General features: G+C 37.2%; 1 protein-coding gene across 1 annotated transcript in view; it reads right to left on the reverse strand.

Annotated features, from left to right (window-relative positions):
• The window catches only part of DCBLD2 (discoidin, CUB and LCCL domain containing 2), a 92,661-nt gene that overhangs the window by 25,701 nt on the left and 40,138 nt on the right, over positions 1–26,822 (reverse strand). Inside the window, exons 3-4 of the mRNA XM_082392084.1 lie at positions 12,915–13,052; positions 1,292–1,343 (exon numbers count right to left, since the gene is read on the reverse strand). Coding sequence (XP_082248210.1) covers positions 1,292–1,343; positions 12,915–13,052 — 190 coding nt within the window. The remainder of the gene's footprint in view (positions 1–1,291; positions 1,344–12,914; positions 13,053–26,822) is intronic.

Raw genomic sequence — 26,822 nt, forward strand, 5'->3', positions numbered from 1 at the left:
TGTCTGGAGCCGAGGACAACCAGTGCAGGTAGAGTGCAGTGAGACAGGTAAGGTTAGTCTGAGAGAAGCTTAGAACGGGGGACCGGGATCAGATCATGCAGAAGCCAGGGGTGCTATGGTGAGGAGTCTTGGAGTATGTTTCTAAGTAAAAAGAGGAAGTCAACAAAGGATTTTGATGGTCTATACATATAATCTGATTTTTATTTTTTAAAAAAAGTTATCCTGGCTCCTGGAAAGAAAAGAGACTGTAAGGACCATGAGTGGAGGATACGACACTGTTAGGTAGTCCAGGCGAGAAAAGACGGCAGCTTGCATGTGGGTGGTGACGACGGAGCTGGAGAGTGGAGGGTCCAACACAGCTGATCCTCTGGCAGGGCCGTGTGACATACACTGATGCCAGGGTTACCTCTGCTGACCACAACCCCCCACGAGGGCTGAGGAGCCCCCCCCAGCCCACAGAGAGAGAGTCATTCCTGAAGACAAAATGAAGGTTCTTTGGGGAGCAGTAGCAAGTTGGGGGAGGTGAGTGAGATGGGTCTTCAAAGATGAGAATGAATTTGCTAAACAGAGAAGAATAAAGTGATTCTAGACAAAAGTTCTGAGAGCTCAGAGCAGTATAAATAATCCAGAGACGTTTCAACATGAGTATGTTAACGTGAGACTAGAAAAATGGCCCAAAGACTACTTGTGAAGGACCCTGAAAACCAGGCTAAGGAATAGGGATGGCATTTTGTCATAATAAGTAGCTCCTGAATATTTCAAAGCAGGGGAGTGATCGAATACAGATTTTAGGAAATAACTTGGCAGAATGTGAATGGCAGAAAAAAGCCAGCAAAGGTTAGAAAAGGGAAACCAATTCCAAGTTAATCCTAGTCCAAGCAAGAGACAAGGGCGTAAAGCAGGGAAACGGTAGTATTAATAAAAATGCCACCTGGGTAAGAACAGTGAGGAATTCTCTAACAGCCTAAACCATCCTGTTACTTCTTTTTGAGCAAAGAGAAATGGCTCTTCTACCTCTATTAGGAGTTTTGCCAGATTTTGAAGAGTGACTAGTCCTACTTTTAAAGTATATCCAAATTATACTTCCATTGTGGAGAAGATTCAAATGCTAAAAGTTAAGGCAAAATTTAAACATGGCAACTCAGTGGTTTTACATAAGCTCTGGTTTATTGCTGTCTCAGAACAATCATTATGAGTCACACCATGTACATTAATCTTAAGTACGTAAGATGAGGATGAAGTAGATGAAGAGTAACATTTAAGAAAAAAAAAGTCACAAATATGGTCATACCTGAACTCAGGTTCCAAAAAACTGGATGCAGTGTCTAAACAAGTAATTAGATCTAGAAAAACAAAAATAAAAAACTGATTCAATAATAATAGGTTTATTCTTGCTGAAACACCAACTGTTTCCAAACCCAAACCATATTGTTCTAAATTTCAAAATCTTAACAGCTATGAAGTTAGTACTTTAACTTTTTATAAGGTTTTGGTAATCACAATTTCTTTGATTTTAAGTGTCTGGACTTCTGGGGCTATGTCTGCCCAATACTGAATACACCACATCGCCTCATAGAATCACATATCATACACATGGACGGTACACAGATAAGTATAATTTATAGTCCTGAAGTAGCTTCTATAAAATATATTGATAGCTTCTGAAACAAATATTTCTAGTTACTACATGACTAAAAATGATCCTTTGCTGGTTACGCATGAGGAAAACAATAACAAACGAAAGGTGAGTTAATTCTGTGGCTCTAAATAACTGCAACTCAAAATCTGGTCCACGAGTAGGACCAGCAGCGGCAGCATCTTCTGGGAAGTTACTAGAAATTCGAAAGTTTGAACACCATCTAGACCTACAGCATCTCTTGGCAGTGGGGCCCAAAAAGCTATTTTAACAAGTCCTCCAGGTAATTCTAAAGCACACTCTGCATAAGACAGAACTTTAAAGTTTTAACATTTCCTATCTCAAAATCAAATCTGTGTAAGAGCTAACCTTATCTAATTAAGACCTAGGTCACAGGCTTGTGTAAAAGGTGGCTTCCGGTTCAAACATTTCAGTGGTTTCCTTCTGCTCTTAGGACAAGGGGCAAAGTCTTCAACACAGCCCACGAGGTCCCACCTCAGTCTGGTTTTGTCCCTGTCTTGGCCTCTTGCCATACTAGCTTTCTTCCTGTTCCTCTGTGCTCTCGGCCAGGAAGGCGCTTCCACTATCCCTTCACCTGGCTCATTCCTCTCTAGATCTCAGCTTAACTGTCGCATCCTCTCAGAAGCTGTTCCGGATCTTCCCAAGTCAAACTGTGCTAGCACACAATAGGCACTTAGGGTTTTTTGGTTTAACGAATGGATGACTATTCTATGTTCTCATAGTACCATGTGTCACGTAAGAGTGATCTGTTGCGATCATTTTAGTGTTAATAAGCAACATCATTTTATGATGCCCAGCCCATGGGTAGTGACTGCGGCTGTCAGTCTTCACCTTTGTATCACCAGCAGCAATCACAGCATATGGCATAACAGGAGGCTTTCTATCAACATTTATTGAATAAATGGATGAATAAAAGTTTCTGATTGTTAGCATGTTTGGCTAAGTCCAATCATGGACTAACCTGTAGGGGGAAAACCTGGAAGAAGGTCCTAAGCCAATCACAAAGGTGAGTGATTTCACCTATAAACGCTAGCCAAACACTGTGCCAAGGGTTCCCAATACACTGACAGAGATAACACCTCGCATTCTTCCTAGCACACTGAAGGTGTACAAATATTTGTTAAATCAATGGCAAGCACAGAATAACTGATTATTCTATTTTACAATTCTGAAGAAAAATGTGTTTATTATCCAACTGATATGTGTCTTTAAAGAACTAGAGCATAATAACTGTTAAACTAATAGGAAAGTGGTATTTTGAGAGAGATTACATGGATGAATATCTACATAGTACAGGTACTCGAATGATGATTAAGTTAAATCTGTATTTTAGGAGTTTAAGAGGATACATGCCTGGTTAGAGGTTCACTATCACCTGGTTAACTGACTAGGAAAAGCAGACAAACTGAATTACCTGTATTCTATAGATATTCCTGGCAATCTTTACACAGCATCAATAAGAATTGATTTTCCACTTTCCTGTTCCACCAAAAGAGTTTCCAACTTCTAAGATTAGAAACTGAACTTCTAAGATTAATAGCCTGGGATGAAAAGGTACCTGTGTGGTCCAACATGGCGTTCAAGCCATAAGAAGACTGCCAGCTGGCCCTACTACCTTCAGGCTACATGCCAGAATCCTGGTCAACTATGGATATACTTGATTAGAAGAGGGCTTTATTATAATAAAGCCCATGCAGTGCTGAAACTCCAGATTTTGCACAAATGTATGCAACTCACTTGACCTTGCTCTCAAATTCCATGGGGGCTCAAAACAGCTCCCTAAGAGGAAAATATGAATTCAAAATGAAAGCTATAAGGAGAGCCAAGAAGACAAAAGACAAAGAAAGAAAGTCACGATTAGAGATTTTGACCTTTACAACTCTATGAAGGCAAATAAAACATCAATTAAGCAGGGAATTGAGAAACTTTAAAATGTGTCTTTCTAGAAAGCTTTTCGCAAGTCAACAGCCTTCCAGAAAATCACTATTACTATAAGGCGCCCAGTTAATAAGAACACAGCCTAGGCAAGATGAATGCAACTCAAAGGGAACCATCTGACTCAAACTTCTCACAGCAATGTATAAGAAGTTATCATAATGAATGGAACAGAACTGAGAGTCCAGAAATAAATCCTCAAATTCACAGTCATTGATTTCAGCAACGGTGCCAAGACAATTTAATGGGGGTAAAAATAGTCTTTTTAACAAATGATGCTGGGACAACTGGATATCCACATGCAAAAGAAAGAAACCGAACCCCTACCTCAGATCATATATAAGTTAACTTAAGGTGGATCTAAATTCAAGAGCTAAAACTATAAAACACTTAGAAGAAAATATAGGTATAAATCTTGACTTTGGATTAAGCAATAGTTTCTTAGATATGACACCAAAAGCATAAGCAAATACATAAAAACACATAAATTGATTTCATCAAACTTTGAAATTGCTGTGCTTCAAAGAAGGCTATCATGAAAGAGAAAGATAAGCCAAAGAATGGCAGAAAATATTTTCAAAGCATATATCTGATAAGGATCTGTATTCAGAATACATAAGGAATTATTACAACTAGACATTAAAAAGACAAATAACCCAATTTTAAAAGGAGCAAAGGATCTGAATAGACAGTTCTCCAATGAAGATATACAAATGGCTAATAAGCACACGAAAAGATACTCAACATGATTAAGTATCAGGGAAATAATAATAAAAATTACAGTGAGATACCACTTTATACCCACTAGGATGACTAGAATCAAAAAAACAGATAACAAGTGTCGGCAAGGATGTGGAGAAACTGGAACCCTCATATATTGCTAGTGGAATTGTGAAATGGTGCAACTGCTTTGGAAAATGGTCTGTCAGTGCCTTAAAAGGGTAAATACAGAGGTACCATATGACCCAGCAATTCCACTACCAGGTATATACCCATGAAAATTTAAAACATGTGTCCATACAACACGTGTACACAAATGTTCATCAACTGATGAACGGGTAAACAAGATGTGAAAGAAGTGGTATATTCATAAACTGAAATATTACCTGGCCATAAAAAGTAAGTACTCATACATACTACAACATGGATCAACTTTGAAAACATGCTAAGTGAAAGAAGCCAGTCACAAAATAGCACATATTACATGATTTCATTTATATGAAATATCCAGAATAGGCAAATCTAAAGAGATAAAAGTAGCTTAGTGGTAACCTAGGACTGGAGGGGGTTAAAGATTAGCGAATGGGGAGTGATTATTACTGACTACAGGGTTTCTTTTGTGGTGATGAAAATGGTCTAAAATTGACTGTGGTGATGACTGCACAGCCCTGAGTATACTGAAAATCAGTGAACTGTGTATTTTAAGTAGATGAATCGTATGGTATGTGAATTATCTCAATAAAACTATTATTAAGAGCTTAAAAACAAGAAAGAAAAAGAAGCTATCACAGAAGTAGTAATAATTTCCTTTCATATACAGCACATCTGCATTGATGGATGAAATAAGCTTAGTAAAAGACAGAGCCAGGATTGGCAGTTTGTTTCTTTATTCATTTGTTCATGCATTCAACAAGTATTTAATAAGTATGTATTATGATTAGGTGTTCTTCTAGGTGCTACAGATGGAGCAAAGAACAATCAGACAAAAATCCCTGCATATATGAAGTGTACCTCCTGTGGGGGTAAGAAAAAATAGACAATGTAAATAAGAAAAATATATAGTGTATTAGTCGGTAATAAATACGCTAGAAAAATAAAGGAAGGAAGTTAGGGAAAGTTAAGGGGTTGCAATTTTAAGTAGAGTGGTCATGGTAGGCCTTACTGAGAAGGAAGCATTTGAATAAAACTCTAAAATAGGTGAGGGAGTGAGGTATCAGGTATGTGGATAACGGAGAACAGTGAAAGGGACTCACAAAGGCCCTCAGGAGGAAGCGTGCCCAGCATTGTTGAGGCCAGAGTGAACAAGGGGAAGACAAGTAAGAGATGAAGCCAAACGAGTCATGAGAAGCCATATCCTAATGGTGTCTTGGAGGTAAGGACACTAGGCAGAATGAGATGGGTCCTTCGATTTAATAGGATCACACTGATCACTGGGTTGAGAGCAGACTGAAGGGGAGAAAGGGCAGAAACAAAGGTCAGGGAGGAATCTCTTGCCATAATTGAGGTAAGAGTTGATGGTAACGAGAACTGGTGTAGCAGTGGAGGCGAAGAGATGTAGTCAAATTCTGATATACGTACATATATATTCAGAGAGGTGGTTGATGGATGTGAAGTTTGAGACAAAGAGTCAAAGATAACTTGAAGGTTTCTGACCTGCGCTAATTAAAAGTATGCATTCCACGTAAAGTGCTTAGGGCAGTGATTATAATAATAAGTACTGATAAAGTACTCATTGTCAGCTCAACTATCATGCTGGATCCACTTTAACACGGCAGACAATACTAGAAAATCAGTGATATATGTTCACAGTGAAGCGTAGTATATAATCCACTCAGTTCTCAGCTAAGAGCTTCTGCACGGGAATTTTTTTTTTTTTTTTGGTAATTTTACTCCAATATTTAATACATACAAAAGAATACTTATAACATATACATTACTACACGAAACACCAAATATACTGTGAACTTCATTTGGGTGCTCTGGACAACAGGGAATGGCGGCAGTAGGACGCAGGACGCCCTCAGGGATTCTGCTGAAGCCCACAGCACTCTATTCCCTCTCTTCCCCCGCGCGGCCCAAAGAAGAGGTGGCATCTGCAGTGCACATTCTACACTAGTTTTAGCAGCAGAGTCTAACCCAAAGTGAGTGTGATCATAATCCCTATAAAAGGAGCTGCTCTAACATCTGCCTTCCTTAACCTCAGAAGGCTTTAAAGAGGAGGCAGGCCTCCGTGGGGTTTTGAAGGCAGGATTATGTGACTGTGAGGAAGAGCACAAGAAAAATATGAAAACAAAGGTGAGCCAATAATCAACAACAGGATGACAGATTTCAGGGTTTGCTTAATGAAGACATCAACATCAGATTTTCTGAGACAGCTCTAACTTAGTTAGCAATATTACTATGAGCCATATTTGATATCCTATACACAGGGTTTTATTTAAAGTACAATTAAAATTTTTTCTAATACGTAATAACTGCATAGGCTTGGGAACTTCATAGTTATTCCATGAACTATTTTTTAAAACATGATACCTAATGTTAACCCACATGTAATCCCATGAAAATATGATAAATATTTTATAAGTTCACAAATAATAAAAAATATCAGCATATTGGCTACTAACTTAGAAATATTTTTGATTGACAGCACTGTCTATTTCTGAGATTAAAGGATTGTGAAAGAGATTTAGATTTTCCCCCAATTAATACTGTTTTGTGCTCTTGAATAAATTGAAAAAAGACTCTCAGCAGTGTTAGTACCCATCACTAACGAGAGTATATCACCAACTATATTAGCTGCAGGGTATAATTTTTGTGCAGCTGAAGCCATTTACTTCTGAGGGAAGGGATGCTTGAGTGCCTTTATTTATTCTAACTCAAGGAAGCATAAAGCACTGTAACTAAGTAATTATATTTATTTACCAGAAAGAAGAAAATACACGAAGCAAGACAATGTATACTACAAATTCTTCTCCTTTATTTGCTCTGAAATTCTTTTAAATAACAAATTCCCCAGAAACTGAAGGGACCCGAGATCATTCTTTCCCAATTCTCACTTTGTCAGCAACCTTGCATTGTAGGTGTACAGATAGTTACTTTGTTCAAGAGCTAGAGGATGTGGGACAAGGCTCATCTTTCTGCTAAATTCTTGTGTCGATATTATTGTGTGACCTTGGGAATAATTCCTTGTTTCCACGATAGGAACCTGGCACTGATTTCTACCATGTGCAATCTAGTGAAGGGAAATTTACATATATAATAAAACATAATTTACCGTGATTCAGCATCAACTAACATTTACTAAGTGGCAGATAATTTATGTGGTATTTTACATCTAATCTCCTTTTACATACTGAGAATAGAGATTAAATCTTGTTTCTCTTAGAAATATTACAATGCCATCTATCGAAGCTGAGTCCACAACAGGAGCTCAGGAAAAATTTTCTCGGATGAAAATAGTCAATATTTTTTTTTTCACAGATGATGTAGGCATGGCTCAGTTGCCTAAACAATAAGTCAAATAGGCTACAAGCTACATATGGATAGATCAAACCCTCTCCACACCTAAATTCCTATATACTAAAAAATGAATATAAGACATATTAAAAGACATTACAAGACATATTGAAATAACATAAGACATCTTATATTAAAATATAAGAGACATTAAAAATATTAAAGACTGTAAGACACATTAAAATTCTTTTGTAACCTAGTATCGAGGACACTAATAATATCTTAGTAAGAGTAGCAGTGAATGAATTCGTCCCCTGGATAGCACAAACACATACTTAGCCCCTGAAAAGAATTGCTAACTTACTAAAAAGAAAAAAACAAAAAAACCCAAAACACATAGAAAACACTTAAAATCATTAAAGTGCTCTTGAGGTTATCTGTCAGTCTGAAATAAACTCTATCTCATAAAGGTGAATTGCCTCTTTGGGTTATACCACCTTAACGAATTAATTCTGTTTATAAATTTCTCTGTAAAACTGGTAACACTTTATTCATCAGCACCTTTGTTATACAAATTGACATCAAAATACAGATGTTTTTCTGCATGTATACACACAAACACTATACATATTCATTTGTGTATAAATAAGGACAAATCTAAAAATATGCATGTAAACTGAGACTTCATTAATAAAATCTTACTAAATAGTTTAAAAGTTTTAAAACGTTTGCCAGACACAACAACAAAAATTAGGAACACAACAGAAAAACTAAAAATAGAAACATAGCTAAGTGTAGCACTCAAAACAGAAAGGATCCTATAAAATTACTGTACAATTAAGGTAGCAAACAATCTATTCGTGCTCTATTTTCAAAACCAAAAACATCCCATGCAGGAAAAAAACAACCAGTTACAGAAATCTGGACTCTATTAGAAAGGAGTTCTCTATTCTGCCCCTATGTTTCACTTACAAGTTCATATAATCCGATGGAAGACGGAAGAAATGGAAAATATTTGTAAAAAAATGTGGTTAAAGAATGTAGCAATTAAAACCTTTTATACTATCGGTGTTAAGTCTAAAAATAACCCAGCATATAGCAATAATAACCCTGTCAAATGGGAATATTTGTCAGGCTCAGCTGTTCCCAAGTCCTAGGCACATTGTCATGAGGCAATGAATAAACAAGTGTTTATGAGTTCCAATTAGGCAGTATGTTAATACATCTACATTGGATCATTTTATTTCACATGTAATTTTAAACTAGCTCCTGTTTTTTCCTAAAAAAAATAAAGGCAAACTTTACAGTGACCAATACAAAATTCTGGATTGGTAAAATTTGAAGTAATGAGGTTTAACATTACTTTTTAAGTGATAATTCATGTTCTAAAAAAGGAATATCAGATGAACACTTTTCAGCTGGTCATATACATATATATGTGTACACACACACAGATACACACCCCGCCCCAAATTGATGGCACATAACAAACAGCGGCTGCCTTAAAAGACCTGAACCTATCAATGCAAATGCAGACATGCCTTCTGAGCTCATTGTTCCGTAACTAAAATTACCTAAAAAATTACTGCCCAGAGTCATCCTAGACATGTTGAGCTTTTCTTAGAAACTGGCTAATGTTGAACAGATTCAAAACCAGGAATTTAGAGCAAATCACCTATAAAATTCATTTTATTTTTCAAGTCCAGTGGTAAATGCTGTTTTTTACATTTACATTTTAGAATGAAAATGTCGGTATCATTTATTATTCTGGATTAAAAGATCTGAGTTCCTGAGTCTGGACCTGTGAGTGGCTGGCTTTGCCTCTCTCAGTAAGACCAGCAGTAACTAAGGAGTTTCTCTCTACAGAACTTCTAAACAGTGGTTGCTAATATGTTGCCCAGGATATGTCTAGGATCCACGTACATCTTCAATTTTCAGATGAAAATTTCAATTTCAGAAAGTCTAGTTCGAATTTGATGGAATTATACCAACTCAGAGTAAACTACCAATCTTCTAATTACTACTGAAGTGTTGATTAATATTTTTATCTGTCTTTCTTTGCTACCCAACAGAAACAGGAAAACTTCCTTTCACTGGTGGATAAAATCTTTCAAAAATGAGATTTACAGGTGAAAATTAAAAGCGGTAATTGTCAATGTAAAAGACTGGAAACTACTGCTCAAAGATCATTAAAAATAACAGAGAGGAATAAAACCATAAAAGTTATAAAAACTAGACCCTAAAGTGAAGAGTACACCAGGTACAGGGCCCCAGACATCACCGAGGCACTGCAGCAGCTCAGCGCCTCATCCAAGGGCTTCTTCGTGGCCGAAGCCTCTTACTTCAACATAAATTCAGCTAGAATGAATATTGATCCTTTGAAATGTTTCCCTGTAGAAGATATGTCTGGTTCAAAAGTCTTTAAAAAGAATTAAATTAGAATCTGGCCTAATTCTGGAGCTACTTCTATAGCAAGATCTCTTAATTCGGTCATCTCTGATCCAGTCCCCTCTAAACAGCCTCTTACCTGGCCTCCCTACAATTCTTCTTCTCTCTCTTTGGCCCATTCTTCACAGATCAGGGAATCGTAAAAACAAAAACATAAATCCAGTCACATCACTACTCTGCTCTAACAGCTTCCATGCACTTTTTTGGGGATAAAACTCCAACCCTTACATTTTTTGCAAGGCCCTGAATAATGTGACTTACTCACCACTCATTCATTTCACCCCAGCTGTGCTGGTTATTTTTCCGGTTCCTCCAAAGCTCCTTCCTACCCTAAGGCCTTTGCACCTGCTGCTCTCTTCCCTACAATGTTCTTCCTTGTATGTCTGGAACCTCCAATTAATCCTTTGGTTCTGGGCTCAGAAGTGGTTTCTTCGGGAGAGCTTTGCTCTTCATCAATCTTCTACTCCCCGCACCCTTCTGGCCTCCCATTATTTGAATGTTTCCTTCATCATACTTATTATAACTGCAATTAAGTAACCATGTGTTTAATGCCTTTTTCCAACCCTGTACTGTAAGCCCTATGAAGGTGTGATTGCGTCTGTCTCATTTACTGCTGTTTTCCCAGTGCCAGGCCTATTGCAGGAAATAAGGCACTGAAGGGAATATAATTTTGCAATGGGCTCTTGTAAGAAGTAATGAAAATTAGTCTATCTTACACAAAATCATGGCTGTATCAACCACACATCACACTATAACATTAACAAGTCTTTGTGACAGTTTAACAAATGAGGAAGCCAGTGAAGCAAGATTTTTCACAACTTTTTCATTCCCAAATACTCTAAACCGTTAACTAGGTTATTAAGCTGGGGACATGTAGTGATGTTCCTTGAAAATATTCATGGAATTCAGTGTGGCAGCTAAGTTTCCTGGATGGAGACAAACTGAGACTCTCAACCAAAGTGCACCAGCCTTCAAATGAATGAGCCATTACAAGAAATTATGTCTGAAAGGCCACCCAAGAAGAAGTAATGTGAAATTCAACCGGTGTTCTCTTGAATTTAGCCAATTCACTTCAAATAAAACAAATGCTTGATGGATGGGTAAGAACGCACAAAAACATTAAGAAAAAATTCAGGAGCAAGCTGTGAGATGAGGATTTCCCAAGATGATTATGACTTTGGAAAGTGTTACTATAAAGAAGTTCCTGATTATGGTGGATATTTCGAAAAAATCTTTGGAAGCTAAGAGTCATCTAAAATAGTGGCATAGCCATTTTAAATCTGGCATAGATGTATATAAGTCTACAATATACTGATTGTGGTATCTGAGATGATTGTCAATTCTTAAGAAACTCTAATAAGGGCATTTAGGTTTCCGTGGATCAAAAGCTCCATAATTTAAATATCCAATGTAAGAAACTTTTTATTGTAAAGAGGAGATACTTATTTTCCAGAAACCTTTAATTCAATAAATAACAAAGAAAGGGGAAAATATGAAAACGCAAAATAAATAATTTAACCCGATACTGCGACCAAGAAACTTAAGAAGAATAAGAAGCAAATTAATTATCTTCTATCCTCTCACCCATCAACCCAAGACTTTCACCAAGTAAAACCGAAAGGATGGAAAGCTATCATTTCACTCTGTGTTTTCTACCTTACTCTTCTGATGGTGGTGGGCGGGGCAGGAGTGGGGAAAGTGAGATGTGTGTGTGTACAGTAGTGAAAGGGGGGAAACTAACATTTGTCTTCTGCCTACTATGTTATGTGCCTACAGACACTAAACATGTATTATTAGATTTAGTCCTCACAACTAACCCATTTACAGATGAAACTGACAGAGGTGAAATGACTGGTCAGAGGTCACCTGCTTAGTACACGGCAAAGGCAGGCTTTGATTCCAGGGCTACTTAGTGCCCCTTCTACAACACCACACTGCCTTAGTTTTCCTAGTTCTGTCAAATATATTAATTGTTCATTTAGTGTAACATTTCCAGTTCTTTTCTTTCCATTATTCCATTCAAATGAGTTTTCTTTTTCACTCTGAGGGATTTTATTAGCCTTCAAACCTTGTTCCATAGCTTAGAAATAAAGGGAAAGTAGACCTTTTTTCACACAAAACAGCCCTCCTCTCTCACACTCTTAATGAAACTTTAATGAGACAGATAGTGTGTATCTATTTCACTTAATAGCCTTGCTTTTAATTCCCCCCTTCAGATTCTAAATATTAACAATCTAGAAAATATCTCGTTTATCTTGTAGTGTCTCAGAGAGCACTCCCCAGGTTACCCGTGGTGCTATGCAAGTCTCTTCTTTGAAAAGAATGGTAATATGGTTTTTAACACAGTAAGATGAAGTGGTAAGCTGTGGATAATAAAGTTTTAAATTGATACATTTCAGTAACTGATAGATTTTTTAAAGTTATTATCATTTGTGTTCCAATCTTATAAAGGTGGAAAACTCAATATTTCTTCTACTAAGGAAAGGTAAGTATATAAAAAGACTTTATATAAAGTTAATATACTTAATTTTTAAAATTCTGAAACCGATCTAATTTTGTCAGATTTATGTATGTGGTATTAACTGTTCAGTCTTCCTACTCTATTCCAAACTCAGATAACAGGTACTCAAAGAAAACACTGCATTTTTGTTTTCAGAAACTGTAAAACGTGAGAATCATGATATAAAGTGAAAATTACCTTGCTTATCTATAACCGAGTATGAAGCCAAAAATCCTCGTCCAGAAACATGAATTCCACTCATGAACAGCACTGTAATTTCATTGCTTTTTGATTCAATTGAATGGTTCATTTGCAACCCCAGACCACAGTATTTGCCTAGGAATCAAAGAAAAGCAGATATTTGGTGTGATTCATGAAGTCAATAATATTTACAATGTAGGTAAAATAATCATAATAATACACCAAACTGGGCATTAATCTAAAATGATGATAGAATGTTTAATGATGAAAAACTCACATTACTCTGGAGAGAAAAAAAATTCCAAGTAATAACTGTTCAAATGATTCAAAAGGAAAAACAGTGTATACAAGCATCACTGACCTTATAATGACTCAATTTCCTGTGAAATATATTTATACTCTTTAAAACTGTGACAAGGAATTTTAAAAAATTAACTTAAAGCATTTCATGCAGGCAGGTGGCTCATAAATGAATTGACAGTCAAGCAGTAGTACTCTTACCATGTTCCCCAAGGGGGAACAGATTCTTGAGCTCAGGGCACCCCTCAAACCTTTTACAGACCGTCTCAAGTTTTCTTCCAAGAATTGTTGGACTTCTGTCAACCCCCTTAGGTGATCATATCTAGTCCTACAGCTTTAACTATGATATGACAATTCACATTTATACCTCTACATAGCCTTTTCCTTGAACTTCAGATGCATATATCTAACTGCCTACCAACTTTTATCCTTTAATGTCTAACAGACATGTAAAAAATAATATATCCTCCCTCAGTACAGATCTAAGTTTATTAAGATAAAAGGGCAGAAAAAAAAATTAGAGCAAGATATCCACCAATAACTAATAAAAATGGTTTTTTTTTTAATGTGCCTGGTAACTTTAACAAATTCTGAATAAAAAGTTCTAAAGATATTTTAAGTTGAACAACATCACTTGAATAAGAGTAATGTGAACTTCCATATATATCATTTTCAAGGACTATACATTTTCATGTGAGTAGAAAATGCTAAATAATCAACCAAAACCCCCCACCAGAACTGGTAAGGGAGATAAGGTCACAAGGTTGATATACAAAAGTCAATTGCAAACAATAACCTAATCAAAAAGGGCAGACCTAAATAGACATTTCTCCAAAGAAGACACACAGATGGCCAACAGGCACATGAAAAGATGCTCAACACTACTAATTACTAGAGAAATGCAAATCAAAACTACAATGAGGTGTCACCTCATACCTGTCAGAATGCTATCATCAAAAATCTACAAATAATAAATGCTGGAGAGGGTGTGAAGAAAAGGGAACCCTCCTACACTGCTGGTGGGAATGTAAATTGGTGCAGCCACTATGGAAAACTGTAAAATAGAGCTACCATATGATTCAGCAATCTCACTCCTGGTAACATATCCAGAAAAGATGAAAACTGTAATTTGAAAAGATACATGCACCCCCCCCCCACCCCCGCCAATGTTCATAATATAGCAGCACTATTTACAATAGCCAAGACACAGAAGCAACTTAAGCGTCCATCAACAAATGAATGGATAAAGAAGATGTGGTATGGGACTTCACTGGTGGTCCAGTGGTAAAGAATCCACCTTCCAATGCAGGGGATGCGGGTTCGATCCCTGGTCGGGGAACTAAGATCCCACATGCCGCAGGGCAACTAAGCCCGCGTGCCTCAACGATAGAGCCTGCGTGCTGCAAACTACAGAGCCCAGGTGCTCTGGAGCCCAAGCACTCTGGAGTCCACGTGCCCTGGAGCCTGCACACCACAACTAGAGACAGAAAACCCACAGGCCACAACTAGAGAGAAGCCCGCATGCTGCAACAAAGACCCGACACAGCCGAAAAAAAAACAAAGAAAAAAAAGACAAAAAAAAAAGATGTGGTATGTATGTGTATGTATATATATATATACCACACACACACACACACACACACACACACACACATATATATATGCACATAATGGAATATTACTCAGCCATAAAAGAATGAAATATTGCCACCTGCAGCAACATAGATGGACCTAGAGAATATCATACTAAGTGAAGTCAGAAAGACAAATACATGATATCACTTATATGGGGAATCTAAAAAATAATACAAATGAATTCATTATAAAACAGAAAGAGACTCACAGACACAGTAAACAAACTTATGGTTACCAAAGGGGAGAGAGAGGTGGGGAGGGAAAAATTAGGAGTATGGGATTAACAGATACAAACTACTACTGTATATAAAGTAGATAAGCAACAAAGATTTACTGTATAGCACACGGAATTATACTCAAAATCTTGTAATAGCCTATAATGGAAGATAATTTGCAAAAAAACCCCTTGAATCACTATGCTGTACACCTGGAAACTAATAACATAATATTGTAAATCAACTATACTTCAATTTTAAAAAATCAATTTTATTTCCATATACTAGTGACAATCTGAAATGAAATTTTTAAAGCTTAATTTATAATAGCAACAAAAAGATTAACTAGAGATACATTTAAAAAAAAAGAAATTCGAAAGCTGTACATTAAAATATGCAAAACACTGTTGAAAAAAATTAAATAACTAAATAAATCAGGAGATATACCAAGTTCATGGACCAGAAGATTCAATATTGTTAAGATGTCAGTTCTCCCCAAATGGATCTACTGATTCAATGCAATCCATATCAAAATTTTAGCAGGGTTTTTTTTTAGAAATTAACAAGTTGAGCCTAAAATGTATATGGAAATGCAAAGGACATAGAATAGCCAAAATAATTGTAGTAAAGAAGACAGTAGAGAGACTTACATTACTTGCATTTAAACTTACATTTACTATATAAATAAAACTTACTATATAAAACTACAGTAATCAAGAAGAGTGTGGCATCATTGTAAGGGCGAATATCTACATTAATCTGAATGGAGCAGAACAGAGTCCAGAAATGAACCTACTTACAACTATCAACTGATTTCTGACAAAAGTGTCAACAGGGAAAGAACAGTCGTTTCAACAAATGTACTAAGCCAGTTGGATATCAATATGAAAAAACAACTTAGAACTTCACAATATATACAAAAATTAAGTCAAAATGGATCACAGAGTTAACTCTAAGAACTAACCTTATAAAACTCTTACAAGAAGACATAAAAGAAAACTTTGTGACTTTGGGTTAGGCAAGGATTTCTTAGATTCAACACCAAAAGCATAATCCATTGAAGAAAAATATTAATAATTAGGATTTTATCAAAAATTTAAATGTTTGCTCTTTAAAAGACACCATTAAGAAAATGCAAAGACAAACGACAGGCTAGGAAAAAATATTTGTAAAACATTAATCTGATAAAGACCTCACATCTGAAATGTGTAAAAAACTCCTGTAACTCAATCAATCCAATTGTTTTAAATGGGCAAAAGATTTAAACAGACACTTTAACAAAGAAGACACACTCAAGGCAAATAAGCACATGAAAAGATGCTCAACAGTATTAGTCGTTAAAGAAATGCATATTAAAACTAATGAGGAGATACCACTACATACCCACTATATTAGCTATAATCAAAAAGACTGACAAAACCAAGTATTGGTAAGAATGTGGAGAAACTGAAACCTTCATACACTGATGATGGAATCATAAAGGGCACAGCCATTTTTGAAAAACAATTTGGCAGTTTCTTAAAATGTTAAACATAAAATATACATATCATACATTTCATACAACCCAACAATTCCACTTCTAGTTATCTTTTATTTGCCCAAAACAAAAACGATGAACCTCAGAAACATTATGCTAAATAGAAGCCATTTATGATATTTCTAGAAAAGGCAAAAAAAAAATAAAGATAAAACATAGGATCAGTGGCTGCTTGGGACCAGGGGTGAAGTGGCAATTGACTCCAAATGGGCACAAGGGAACTTTCTGGTGTGATGGAAATTTCTAAACCTGCATTTTAGTGATGTTCACCCAGCTATATAAATTTACTAAAACTCATCAAACTATACATTTAAAATACATGAAATTTATGGTATATAAATTATATCTCGATAAAGCTTTCAAAAGAAATGCAAACATTAAAACAATTTTTATTGTGAGGTGTTTTGCACAAAGAAAAAATAGGTCACAGAATCAGACACAGCAGAACGATAACTTCAGAGATCTATTCCATGCCCCTTTTGACAGCTGAAAAAACTGAATACCAAACATCAAGGTGTGCATGCACGCGTGCGTACACACACACACACACACACACACAAAGGTCTTAGGTGTGTGCTATGGTGTTCAATATAAAATATATGTCTTGCTCATCCTTTATTTTTTTTATTTTTTAAATATTTATTTATTCAGCTGCGCTGGGTCTCAGTTGCAGCACTCCGGATCTTTGTTGCCAAGTGTTGGATCTTTAGTTGCAGCATGCAAACTCCTAGTTGAGGCATGTGGGATCTAGTTTCCTACCAGGGATCGAACCCGGGTCCCACGCATTGGTAGCATGGAGTGTTAGCCACTGGACCACCAGGGAAGTCCTTGCTCATTCTTTCTTTAAAAACACCTAATGTGCAAAAAAAAAAAAAAAAAAGCCTTCTATTGCTAAATATGGAATGCAATTTTTAAAAAAAATTAATTTATTTATTTTTGGCTGCATTGGGTCTTCGTTGCTGCACGTGGGCTTTCTCTAGTTGCAGCGAGCGGGGGCTGCTTTTCGTTGCGGTGCGTGGGCTTCTCACTGCGGTGGCTTCTCCTGCTGCAGAGCACGGGCTCTAGGCTCGAGGGCTTCAGTAGTTGCGGCTCGCGGGCTCTAGAGTGCAGCAGGCTCAGTAGTTGTGGTGCACGGGCTTAGTTGCTCCGTGGCATGTGGGATCTTCCCGGACCAGGGCTTGAACCCGTGTCCCCTGCATTGGCAGGCGGATTCTTAACCACTGTGCCACCAGGGAAGTCCATGGAATGCAATTTAAATATAGCTATCAATATGTTTAACTTTCAAGTAAAACAACAAAGAACCCTGTAACAGTTATTATCTGAATATACAAGACGAAAAGATGATTAAGTCGTTAGATTTGTTTAATGCTAAATAACTCAGAAACAGTCTGGTAAATAGGACAAATATTAAATACTGTATTATTTTTGAATACTAAATATTAAAAAATAATGACCTAATATTAAAACAGAGCAATATAATATGTACTTCATGTTATTGCAAATATTATCTCAAATACTAAAAATATTAGACACTGTATAATTTGCTGGCAAAACCAAATGTGTGCAGAGCCAGGGCCCATCACATTAAATCTTAAGGCCCAGTGGGAATAGATAAAAGGAAGAAAAATTGTATCAGCGAGAATCTTTACATAAACCAGTTAACTCTTGTAAAAATGAACAATAGGTTCACCTGGGCTTATCAGCACTCGCTGTTCTTTGCCATTTAAGGATTGTATTACAAGGCTCATAAAGGTGCTCAGTACAAATACTGACTTTTCAGATACTTTTAGATACAAACAAAAAAGATCATATTTAAATGATCATAAAGAATATGATCATGACACACAGAAGTATCCTTACTTTATAAAAATTATATCATGTATACGAATACTAGGAAATTCCAAGTTATTAGATTTAAAAGTGAACGTGCTCTATGAAAATAAATAATTGACAAAAATATATTCTTGAAGTGAAACAAAAAAATTTTTAACCCTTTTATAATATAGACATAATCATAAAAGTATTTTCTATTAGCATTGCAGTTTCACCTCTTGTTTGTTTATTTATTTAGAGTTCTCTTGTCATCTGAAAATGTGTATAAATTCAATCTATGGTAGAAACAAAACATTTTTTTAAAACCCCTCTTTTTCTGTGAAACTCAAAAGGCAGTCCTAAAGAATCCCAATTTTAAAAAAAAAACAAGAAAAGTGGGCTTCCCTGGTGGCGCAGTGGTTGAGAATCCGCCTGCCAATGCAGGGGACACGGGTTCGAGCCCTGGTCTGGGAGGATCCCACATGCCACGGAGCAACTGGGCCCGTGAGCCACAACTACTGAGCCTGCGCGTCTGGAGCCTGTGCTCCGCAGCAAGAGAGGCCGCGATAGTGAGAGGCCCGCGCACCGCGATGAAGAGTGGCCCCCGCTTGCCGCAACTAGAGAAAGCCCTCGCACAGAAACGAAGACCCAACACAGCCATAAATAGATAAATAAATAAATAAATAAATAAAAATTAAAAAAAAAAAAAAGAGCTCCTCAAATTCTGATTTAAAAAAAAAAACAAAAAAAAAAAAAACAAGAAAAGTACAACAGCTCTCCTTGCAGGTGCTTAAGTGAGATCAATATATACCAGGTAAACACCTATTTTCACCTCTTATTCCCAGCCAAGATGATGGTATCACTCCTCACTTGGCTTGCCTTTGATCACAGGTTTTACCCATTATACAAGTAATACAAGCCCTTGGCAAAATACTCTGGGAAAGGAAGAAGAAAATTCATCCTTAATCTGGGCCAATATACTCGTTAATTCTCTAACTGCTTTCCCCAATTGGCCATTCAAAGGTACTCCTAAATCAACAAGAAGCATTTAACTGCCAACAATTATAGGTTCTGCTGATGGCTCTCAAAGCCAGCCAAATTTGTTAGAAGTTTCTCATGGATAAATAAGAGAGGAATTTCAAAAAATAGTATATGGATACATATAGAAAAATATAAATATAAAAGCTAATCAAATATTAATCACCATAAAACCCATGACACACTGGTCTACAGTCTAAAAGAATCCATGTTCCAGGCAAATAAAAATGTTTGAAAAATCATTAGCCCTAAGGAAACTAGAAAAAGAAAAGCAAATTAAATCCAAAGTAAGCAGAAGAATAAGAATTAGAATAGAAATCGATCAACAGGAAAACAGGAAAACAATGGAGAAATTAATGAAACTAAAAGCTGCCTCTTTGAAAAGAAAGTCAGTAAGCCTCTAATGAGACTAACTAAGAAAAAGAGAGGACACAAATCACTAATATCAGAAATGAAAGTGGGGACATCATAATATTAAAAAGGATAATAAAAGAATACTATTAACAACTCTGTGTCCACAAATTTGATAACCTAGATGAAATGTACAGGTCCTTGAAACACAACTTGCCAAAACTCAAACAAGAAGTAGACAATCTGAACAGGCCTGTATCTATTTAAGAAACTGAATTAATAATTAACAGTCTTTCAAAAGAGAAAACACCAGGCACAGATGGGTTCACTGGTGAATTCCATCAAACATTTAAGAAACACATCACACTAAATCTCTACAATCTCTCTTCAGAGGACAGAAGCAGTGGGAATATTTCCTAACTCATTCTATGAGGCCAGCATTACCCTAAAACCAAAACCCAAACCAAAGACATTACAAGAAAACTACAGACCAATATCTCTCATAAAAATAGATGTAAAAAGAGACAGAAAGCTTGCTGTAGCTGAGAAGTATGTGGACATCAGCCTGGCCCAAGCTCTTACCTTGCTGACTGTGGATTTCTGTGTCTTTCGAGCCCTGCCTCGAGTGGATCATAGAAGCAATAAGAGGAGCATCCTTGTTCTCCTGGTTGCTGTCTGATCATATTTACTACTTACAGACTTGCAAAATGGCAGCCCCACATCTCTCCACTATATGTGCTCTGCCTGTCCTACACCCTTCCTGTGCCCATGAGAGGATCACAGAGATAGAAAACTTCCACTCTGGGTTACAAAACTCAATAACCTTTGAGGATGTGGCCATGGACTTCACCCAGGAGGAGTGGGCATTGCTGAATTCATCTCAGAGAAAACTGTACAGAGATGTGATGCTAGAGAACTATAGAAACTTGGCTTCACTGGATGGAGCAGGAAGATGAAATGGAGATAGTAGAGAGAAGAATTCACCAAGACACCTGTTCAGATGAGCTGATTCTCCTTAAAACCAAACAACCACAGCAAAAACAAGGTATTTTGGAGAAATATACGCTCAATGGCAAGAAGGAACAAACTATCGGAGGCAATCCCATTCAATGCAGTGAAATTGTTGAAGACTTGAGTGTGAAATCTAGCATTACTCAGAATAAAATTTACCCTAGCAAGAAACCCCATCGATACCTTGACTCTGCAAAAGCCCTTAGAGATTCTTCACATCTTAAGCCACCTGAGGGAATTCTTCCTCGGGAAAAATCTTATGAATGTAAAAAAGATGAGAATGCCTTCCTCAGGAGTTCTAACATAGCTGGGCACACGAGACAACATAGAGAAGAGACATCCTATGAATGCAGTGACTTGGGGAAAGTTGTAAATTCAATCTCACACCTTAAGAAGCATGAAAAAACTCACATTAGAGAGAAACCTTTTGAGTGTAATCAGTGTGGTAAAGTATTACAGAGCCATTCATCCATTAAACTGCACATGAGAACCCACACTGGAGAAAAACCGTTTAAGTGTGATCAGTGTGGGAAAGCCTACAGCTCAAGCTCTTACCGTACACGTCACAAGAGAATTCATACCGGGGAGAAGCCCTATGAGTGCCATGACTGTGGAAAAGCCTTCCGAGATAGCTCACTTCTCAGACAACATTCAGGGACTCATTCAGAAGAAAAACCCTACAAATGTAATCAATGCACCAAAACCTTCAGTAGAAGCTCTAGGCTTACCATACACCAGATAACACATACTGGAGAGAAACCCTATACGTGCAATGATTGTGGGAAAACCTTCAGTATTCTCTCATATTTTAAAAGACATAAGAGAATCCACACTGGAGAGAAATCCATTGAATGTAGCCATTGTGGTAAAGCCTTGAATAGTAAGTCATCTCTTAAGATACACCTGCGGATACATACTGGAGAGAAACCTTACAAGTGTGATCAATGTGGGAAAGCTTTTAGGCTGAGCTCCAACCTTATCATGCACAAGAAAATTCATACTGGAGAGAAACCCTGTAAGTGCAATGACTGTGGGAAAGCTTTCAGGGATCGTTCATGTCTTAAAGAACATGTGAGAATTCACACTGGAAAAAAAACCTTTACATGTAATCAATGTGGAAAAGACTTCAGAGTGAAATCTTTCCTTGTTTTACACAAGAAAATTCACATGAAAATGAAACATGAATGTAAGGAATGTGGGAAAACCTTCCATGGTCTCTTATCTCATAGGAGGCATATGAAAATCCATGCCAGGGACAAGAAACCTTTTAAGTGCAGTGAGTGTGGAAAAGCTTTTAGCAGGCATGTGTCCCTTACAGTACACATGAGAACTCACACGGGAGAGAAACCCTACGAGTGTAATCAATGTGGAAAATCCTTTAGTGTAAAGTGTAATCTCATTGTGCACAAAAGAATACACACTAAAGAAAAACCCTATAAATGCAACGTCTGTGGGCAAGGTTTCAGTAAATCCTTACCCCTTCGGCGTCATGAGAGAACCCATGCTCAGTAAACCCCCTTTTAATGATATCTTTGTAAAGTAGCTTCCAGTGAACTCTCAATCTTTAAGGCATACAACCAAATGCTAAGTGAGAAGAACTGGTTGTGAAGAATGTGAGAAAGCCTCTAAGTAATGCATATATGGAAGAAACCTAAGTTATGCAATGACTGTGAGAAATCCTTTATTCATTCATTATCCCTTAGAAGATATGTGATAACGCTGAAGGGAAAATGTTTTAATATCTTCAAGACTTGTTACTTGAGAAAAATAAACACCTAATGGGGACTTCCCTGGTGGTGCAGTGGCTGAGAATCTGCCTGCCAATGCAGGGGACACGGGTTCGAGCCCTGGTCTGGGAAGATCCCACATGCCGCGGAGCAACTGGGCCCGTGAGCCACAATTACTGAGCCTGCGCGTCTGGAACCTGTGCTCCACAACAAGAGAGGCCGTGATAGTGAGAGGCCTGCGCACTGCGATGAAGAGTGGCCCCCGCTTGCCACAACTAGAGAAAGCCCTCGCACAGAAACAAAGACCCAACACAGCCATAAATAAAAATAAATAAATAAATTTAAATAGCACTTAGCAAACAAAGAGAGGGAAGAAAAATACAGTTATAAAAAATATAAAACAAAAAAATAAACACCTAATGTTCTAAGCCACAAAAAAAAAATGTAAAAATACTCAACAAAATATTAACAAATACAATTCAACAATGTACAAAAGAATTACACACCATGATCAAGTGTGATTTATCCAGGCATGCAAGATTGGTTCAACATTTGAAAATCAATGCAATTCATCACATCAAGAGGCTAAAAAAGAAAAACCACATGATCAAATCGATAGATGCAAAAAAAGCATTTGACAAAATCCAACATCCATTCATGATTAAAAAAACTAGGAATAGAGGAGAACTTCCTCAACTTGATAAAGAACATTCCCAAAAAAACCTACAGCTAACATCACACTTAATAGTAAGAAATTAAAAGTTTTACCAATATCATCAAGAGCAAGGCAAAAAATGTCCCTTTTCACCACTCATGTTTAACATTATACTGGAAGTACTAGCTAACATAACAGGACAAGAAAAGAGGAAAAAAGATATACAGATTGGGAAGGAAGAAATAAAACTATCTTTGTTCACAGACAACATGATCATCTGTGTAGATAATCTAGAAGAACTGACAAAAACTCCTTTAATTAGTAAGTGATTACAGCAAGGTTAATATACAAAAATCATTTGCTTTCCTATATATCGACAACGAACAAGTGGAATTTAAAATTACAAACACAATACCATTTACATTAGCACCCCCCAAAATGGAATACTTAGGTATAAATCTAACAAAATATGTGTAAGATCTACATGAGGAAAACTACTAAACTCTGAAGAACAAAATCAAAGAACTAAATAAATGGAGAGATGTTTCATGTTAATGGATAGGAAGGCTAAATGTTGTCCAGATGTCAGTTCTTCCCAATTTGATTTATAGATTCAATCTGAATAAAAGTGCCAGCAAGTTGGGATAATTAGATATCCATCTGTAAAAGAATGAAACTGAATTCTTATCTTATACCACTCACAAAAATTAACTCAAAGTGGACTAAAGACTTAAATGTGAGGGACTTCCCTGGTGGTCCAGCAGTTAAGACTCTGTGCTCCCAATGCACGGGGCTCGGGTTCCATCCCTGGTCAGGGAACTAGATCCCGCATGCCACAACTAAAGATCTCACATGACGCAATGAAGATCCCGCATGTGGCAATGAAGATCCCGTGTGCCACAACTAAGACCTGGCACAGCCAAATAGATAAATAAATAAATATATATATATTTTTTAAAGACTTAAATGTGAGACCTGAAACCATGAAACTTCTAGAAGAAAAAACATAGGCACAAAAAGTTCCTTGAGGGGCTTCCCTGGTGGCTCAGTGCTTAAGAATCCACCTGCCAATGCAGGGGACACAGGTTCGAACCCTGGTCCAGGAAGATCCCACATGCCGTAGAGCAACTAAGCCCTTGCGCCATGACTACTGAGCCTGAGCTCTAGAGCCCGTGAGCCACAACTACTGAAGCCCATGCGCCTAGAGCCCAGTGCTCTGCAACGAGAGAAGTCACCACAATGAGAAGCCTGCACACTGCAACGAAAAGTAGCCCCCGCTCGCCACAACTAGAGAAAGCCCATGCACAGCAATGAAGACCCAACACAGCCGAAAATTAAAAAAAATAAAAAGTTCCTTGACATGGGTCTTGGAAATGATCTTTTGGACATGACACTTAAAGCACAAGCAGCAAAATTAAAAATAAACAAGTGGGACTATATCAAACTAGAAAGCTTCCCTAGAGCGAAAGAAACCATCAACAAAGTGAAAAGACAACCTATGGAATGGGAAAAATATCTGCAAACCATATATCTGATGAGGGGTTAATATCCAAAATATATAAAGAACTCATACAACTCAATAGCAAAACAAACAAAAAAAAAACACCAATTAAAAAATGGGCAAAGGGGACTTCCCTGGTGGTCCACTGGTTAAGACTCCATGCTTCCACTGCAGGGGGCGTGGGTTCAATCCCTGGTCAGGGAACTAAGATCCCGCATGTTGCCCTGTGCGGCCAAAAAAAAAAAAGGCAATAAAGAAAATGGGCAGAGGACCTGAATAGACTTTTCCAAAGAAGGTATGTGAAAGGCCAAAAAGTACATGAGAAGATGCTCAACATAACTAGTCATTAGGGAAATGCAAATGAAAACTACAATAAGATATCACCTCACATGTGTTAGAATGGCGATCATCAAAAAGACGAGATAACAAATGCTGGCGTGGATGTGGAGAAAAGAGAATCCTTGTGCGCTGTTGGTGGGATTGTAAACTGGTAGTGCCACTATGGAAAACAGTATGGAGGATCCTCCAAGAATTAAAAACAGAACTACCATATGATCCAGCAATTCCACTTCTGGGAATATATCCAAAGGAAACAAAAACACTAACTTAAAAAGATATCTGCACTGCCATGTTCACAGCAGCATTATTTACAATAGCTAAGACATGGAATCAAACTAAGTGCCCAAAGATGGATGAATGAATAAAGTTGTGGTACATATACACACAACAGAATATTACCCAGCCATAAAACATGAGGAAATCCTACATGTGCAACAACACTGATGGACCTTGACGGCATTATGCTTAGTGAATAAGTCAGATGGAGAAAGACAAATGCTATATGATCTCACTTATATGTGGAATTGAAAACAAAAACAAATGCATAGAAAAAGAGATCAGACTTGTGGTTACCTGAGGTGGAGGGTGGGGGGAGGGGGAATTGGAGGAAGGTGGTCAAAAGGTACAAACTTCCAGTGATGAGATAAATTAAGTACTAGGGATGTAATGTACAACATGATGGCTATAGTTAACATTGCTGCATGATATATAGGAAAGGTGCTAAGAGAGTAAATCCTAAGAGTTCTCATCGCAAGGATAATTTTTTTTTCTTTTCTTCTTTTTTATTTTATATTGTGGTCATCATTTCACAATGTGTGCAAATCAAACCATCAGGCTGTACGCCTTAAACTTACACAGCGATGCATATCAATTATTTCTCAATAAATCTGGAAAAATATCCCAGCAAGTTATTGGATATCAACGAACAGATTCTAAAGTATATATAAAGACAAAAGGGCCAGAATGGAAAACGCAATATTGAAGGAGAACAACAAAGTTGGAGAACTGACACCACTTGTCTTCAAGACTTACTATAAAGCTACAGTAATCAAGACAGTGTGCTACTGGTCAAAGAATAGACAAACATATCAATGGAAAAGAATAGAGAGCCCAGAAACAGATCCACATAAATACAGTCAACTGATAAAGGAGCAAAGGCAATACAACAGAGCAAAGATAGTCTTTTCAACAAATTGTGCTGGAACAACTGGACATCCACATGCAAAAAAAAAAAGAATCTAGACACAGACCTTATACTCTTCACAGAAATTAACTCAAAATGGATCACAGACCTAAAGGTAAAATGCAAAACTATAAGACTCCTAGAAGATGACCTAGGAGAAAATCTGGATAATCTTGGGTATGGTTATGACTTTTTAGATACAACAAAAAAGGCAGGATCCATGACAGAAATATTTGGTAAGCTGGATTTCATTAAAATTAAAAACTTTGGCTCTGCAAAAGGCAATGTCTAGAGATTGAGAAGACAAGCCGGAGACTGGGAGAAAATATTTGCAAAAGACATATCTGGTAAAGGACACATCTGATAGAGAACTCCTATCCAAAATATATAAAGAACACTTAAAACTCCACAATAGGGGCTTCCCTGGTGGCGCAGTGGTTGAGAATCTGCCTGCCAATGCAGAGGACACGGGTTCGAGCCCTGGTCTGGGAGGATCCCACATGCCGCGGAGCAACTAGGCCCGTGAGCCACAACTACTGAGCCTGCGTGTCTGGAGCCTGTGCTCCGCAACAAGAGAGGCCGCGATAGTGAGAGGCCCGCG

Source organism: Balaenoptera borealis, assembly GCF_965194805.1.
Source record: "Balaenoptera borealis genome assembly, chromosome: 5".
NCBI classification, from domain to species: Eukaryota; Metazoa; Chordata; class Mammalia; order Artiodactyla; family Balaenopteridae; genus Balaenoptera; species Balaenoptera borealis.